Consider the following 5,384-nt stretch of genomic DNA (forward strand, 5'->3'; position numbering starts at 1 on the left):
TATATTCTATGTTGAATATTCTACAAAATAGAATTAGTGATAATTTTATTTAAAAGTCAAAAGAAAAGCGAAATACATGCGGTAATACACGTAGAAAATGTCCTCCAAGCGTAATTATTTGACATCATAACGCAACACTTGTCAAATGAAATTATTCAAAAACAAGACCAAAAAAGTCTTGCAACTATGTTTGACGTGGGTACAATCAAAATCAAACCTAAATATCTTTTAATTTAAATGTGATTTAAATAAAAAATAATTTAATTTAAATTTGATTTAAATTTATTAAATTAAAATTATAAATGATTTAAGTTTAATTTAAATTTAAATTGAATTTAACTAGGGTTTACAATTTAAATTTATGAGTCATTGATAAAAATTATATTATTTTATTTAATAATAAGTAAAATAATATTATTTTAATAATTATTTAACATAATTTAAATCAAATTATGAGTTAAATTTAAACTAAATAGAATCATATACCTAACTCATAAACTAGATTGAATCAAAAACTCTTTAACTAAAATTCAATTTAATTTTAAAATAATTTAAATTTCTTAACTCAAACTCAATCTGTATTTAAACCAAAATAATTTAAACTGAGTCAGCTTTTAATCTCCAGCCACTGGGTTCCAGTGCCATTATTTATCCCTTTTTTATGGAGAACAATAAATTATTTATTTAACTTTTCATTTAGGAATAATATTATATATATAAATAATATATATAATTTTATAAATAAATAATAATATATTACATAAAATTAAATATTATTTTTATAATAATACATTATTATTTATATAAAAATTATATATATTATTTATACATATAATATTATTCTCTATTCACATGGGTTAAATCTACATTTTCTCTGACTAAATTTCATAAAAATTAATATAATTGGAATAGATAAAGACAAAGTGAATTAGAAACAGTAACATATTCACAGGGAGCTGAACCATCGGTTGCCACGTGGATTGGAAATAGAAAGAAGAAACAACTAAACGAGGAAGTTTCTCGAAAAGACTTGCCGATTTTCCTCGCTACTTCCACTCAAATTTCTCTTCTCTTCTCTCTCTCATACTAAAAATATAATTAATTCTTTTTTTTTTTTAAACCGCATCGTTTTCGTCGCCTTGTCCTCTTCAGTCTTCTTTTCTTACCTTCTTCGCTTCTCCATAAATAATCCTCCCGTTACGAACTTTCTAGAATTACCCCAAACCCAGCCTATTCCATCCCAGCAAAATATCTCCCATTTTTGTTGGATTGTAGTAAATGCTATGGCTCCCCCACACGTGGTGCAAAATGGGGACACCACCACCGTCGGAGACTCTCAAAGATCTATTCCGACACCCTTTTTGACCAAAACTTATCAGTTGGTTGATGATCACTCTATTGATAATGTTATTTCTTGGAACGACGATGGATCTACCTTCGTCGTTTGGAATCCTACCGTTTTTGCTAGAGATTTGCTTCCTAAGTACTTTAAGCATAATAATTTTTCTAGTTTTGTCCGTCAACTCAACACCTACGTAAGTTATCGTTCAATTTTTGTTTTCGTTTAATTCGATAAAGCTTTCGGTTTAAGATTTATTTATCTGTTTGTTTTTTGTTTTCCAAATGATAGGGATTCAAAAAAGTCGTACCTGATCGGTGGGAGTTTACGAACGAATGCTTTCGCAGAGGCGAGAAACAGCTTTTACGTGAAATTCAGCGACGGAAGAATTCAACGGCAACGACAACAACGCCACCAGTAAAAGCAACGGCGGTTCCGGTGGTGAAACCGATGGTATCGCCGTCGAATTCGGCGGAAGAACAAGTTAATTCGTCGAACTCATTGCCAGCACGAACTGCGGACACGTGTGAAAAAGCGTATGCTGAAATAATTGAAGAAAATGAGAAATTAAAGAAGGAAAATGTACAGTTAAATAAGCAGTTGACCGAGATGAAGAATCTCTGCAATAATATATTTACTATGATGTTGAATTACGGCAGTGCTCAATCGGAAAACATTTTTCCGGCGATGGATTCTTTACCGATAAAACGGTTTTCCGGCGAGGAGGTGAGTCCGAGGTTGTTCGGTGTGCCGATCGGCGTAAAACGCGCGAGACAAGGAGAAGGTGCGGGAATGAAGGAGGATGACACGCTGTTGAAGTTACAGCTGCTCCAGGGGCTCAGGTGGTGAAATCTGAGCCCTTGGATTGTCAACGAAGTGGTGGTGATCACCTTAATCATCAAGACACGCCGTGGCTTTGGCAGAGTCACCGACCTAATCAGAGGGTCTGTAACTGATAATCAGACGGTGATCAGTGAATCACTGTATTCTGATAAAGGTGCTGTGCCTATATAGGAACAGTCACGTGTCTACCGTGTCACGTGATTTGTGGAATTTTTTTTGAAATTTTGCATTTTAAGCAAGTTAAAAATGAATACGGAATCTTAAGTTGATTCACGTGTTCTAAATTAACGAAGAGTATGAAAATCACTCCTCTTTGTTAGTTTGATCTTTCATTTGTCCTTTTTTTTTTTTTTCATAGGCTTGCAAAGTAAAATATAATGTATATATATTATTTTTATATATAATTCACCTATATAAATAATATATTATTATATAATTAAATATTATTTTATTTTTATTATAAAATTATTTAATTATAAAATAATATATTATTTATGTATTTAAATTATATATTAAAAAAATATATATTTAACTTTATTGAAAATTAAATTAGAGGAAAGTTAGGGTTGTTATCTTGAATGGAAATCAATATATGAAGGACAAGAAGCGTAGTTGGGTGAAATTTAAGGGCTTTTCAAATCTATGAATTAACTTGGACCTTTCCTTTCACACGTTCAACGTTTAAGTGGGTATTTATTTCATTTTAAATGTGTGAAAATGGGTATAAGCAACGCAGCTTCCAAATGGGATTCCATCGAGTCATGAAACTGATGATTAAATTAGGCAATTGTCATGGTAGCATTAAGCTTGGAAAATGTCAAGCTAAACTAAAGTATTTTTTTTTTTTCAAAGATTTAGTATTTCATCAATTTTATTAATTTTTATACTCTAACATTCTATGATAATTTGGCGTTATTATTAGAGAAATGTTGAAACAATAGAACACAAAGTGAACCTAGACAAAAAATACAATACAATGCAAAACAATATTAATAAAGAAAGATTTTGAAAGTGATTTGATTGTTGAAATGAAATTTCTATGGATTGTTATGTGCAAGAATAATTACATAGTGTTTTAATTTGCTATTAGTTATTGTTCATCTTTCGATCATTGAATGAGTTATAAAGATCATGAGAGGTCCCAATTGGGGATTCTCAGAAGAACCTTTATAAAATGTTTGTTTATTGCAAGTTTACATGTGTTAAGTTGCTAGTTAGTGTGTCTGGACACAAATAATAAGCTTCTCTCAACTAGCATGTCCTCGTTTTCTTCTATAATTCTATGGTAGAAATTGGACGACTATGTTTTTACTATGCAACCGTCCATTCATATGGCAAAGAGGGAAGGCCACTATTATAATTTGTTAAGATGTTGGGAGTTTGGATCTTTGTTAGTATGGATAGCACATGTGCAATAGATTGTTGGTAGCTCAACATTTAATAAGAGGTAGAGAGAGGTAGATCAACCATTTGTCATAGTGATAATTTTCCCTTTATATATGTTTTAACGACAACTCATATACTTTATTTAATGGAAGGATGTGTGGTTTTAATAAAATTAAATTTTCTTTTCATTTGAGATAGATTTGCTCTATACCCATAATTCAATGTAGGGTGATTCTTTCTCTATACCCTTTAATTCCGATGATATAGAATCGCTTTGGTTAGATTCTTTTTTAGTTAATATTAAACTTATACAGAACACAATAAATAATTAAAAGTGGTGTCATCACTCCGTATTTAATGTGATATAAATCGCTTCATCATCATGGTGAAGTTTTCCCTCTATATGTGTTTGGATGGAACTCATGCATCTTCTTATGATATTAGTTGAATATCTAAACTTCTTTTCATTTGAGACAAATTAGCTCTACTAGTTATAAATTGATTGGAAGTCGCTCATTTGTATTTTAGGTTAATATATGTCTAAGCACTAGTTGCTTAACGGAGTATCCTATGGCTAGACACTATACACCATACAATTCTCAGAAGGATAAACTTTATGGCATAACAACAACATATAATAATCTATGTAAGTTGAACTGTCGCTATAAAGTGAGGTTAGAGATGATGTATCAGAGCAAACTAGTCGCTCATCATTCCACTTTGAAGTTGCGTTGCTTGAATAAAATGTGTTAAGAGGTCAAGATTTGCGGCTGGAATCTGAACTGAATGCAGGTTGATTTTGGGTAATTTCGTCTGCTTTGCTCAGCTCAGGTTTACTTGAAAAATGGCACTCTCATGTGGCGTCTGTCTTTGTGTGGCAGCCTATAAAGAACAGGATATTCGTTTCTATCTGTTAAGAAATTGGTAAAGTTGATCTATTAAGTTAATTCAAATTAAACATAAATCAAGCCATAGTGGTCAAATCAAGGTGATTTGTAATCTTCGAACACCTATAACACAAAGAAACTCTATTCAGTGAGGACAGTAGGATCAAGAACATCTGCCCGCCCATATTAGGGTCTACCGACAACATCGGACAGGTAAAATCATGGTCCAATGAATTCAAAAGTCTTGTCTTGTTTTGAACGCTAACGGGTTTCAAACCTAAGCCCTCCTGTGACTACATCAAGCTACCCCTAAGGGTTAACCAAATGTTGATGTTGGTGCTGACTTTGAGTTTCACTGCACTATTATCAATCTTGCTAGTCCGAAGTTAGCCACTTTTGCCTCAAAGTCTTCATCAAGCAAGATGTTGCTGGCTTTGATATCCCTGTGGATGATGTGGGGGATGAAACCATGGTGAAGAAAAGCTAACCGTTGAGCAGCCAATGATCTAAGCTCCCATTTACCATGGATTCATAAACAAGGACCTTGTCCTGGCCATATGAGCAGTATCCTAGCAACGGCACAAGATTTTGGTGTTTCACTTTGCCCAGGGTTTCCATTTCAGCAATGAATTCTCGGTTACTCTATGTTTTAGCCTGGCTTAACTTCTTAACTGCAACATTTTTGTCATCAAGCAAGATGGCTTTGTATTTAAGTTCTGAAGCCGCCGTCTCCGATTATGTTTGTCTTGCAGAAGTTGTTGGTGGCTTCAAGAATGTTAACCAAGGTTAATAACAGGAGAGACTGCTCAAACGTAGCAATATTAATGCTCAAAGGTAAACTTACCAAACTCTGGAATCTGCCCAGATAGTTTGTTCCTTGAAACATCAAAGTATTCTAGCTGCATCAGATTACCAAGCTCAGGAGGAAT

The 5,384-nt window shown here is 32.8% G+C and overlaps 1 protein-coding gene across 1 annotated transcript; it reads left to right on the forward strand.

Moving 5' to 3' along the window:
- Positions 1-1,080: 1,080 nt before the first annotated feature.
- On the forward strand, positions 1,081-2,501 carry LOC123198412 (heat stress transcription factor B-2a-like). Its single transcript, XM_044613120.1, is given in 3 exon segments — positions 1,081-1,535; positions 1,631-2,162; positions 2,165-2,501. Coding segments are annotated over 3 exon segments (915 nt in total). The 5' UTR covers positions 1,081-1,283; the 3' UTR covers positions 2,296-2,501.
- The last annotated feature ends 2,883 nt before the right edge of the window (positions 2,502-5,384 follow it).

This window comes from Mangifera indica, chromosome 15, assembly GCF_011075055.1.
Source record: "Mangifera indica cultivar Alphonso chromosome 15, CATAS_Mindica_2.1, whole genome shotgun sequence".
NCBI classification, from domain to species: domain Eukaryota; kingdom Viridiplantae; phylum Streptophyta; class Magnoliopsida; order Sapindales; family Anacardiaceae; genus Mangifera; species Mangifera indica.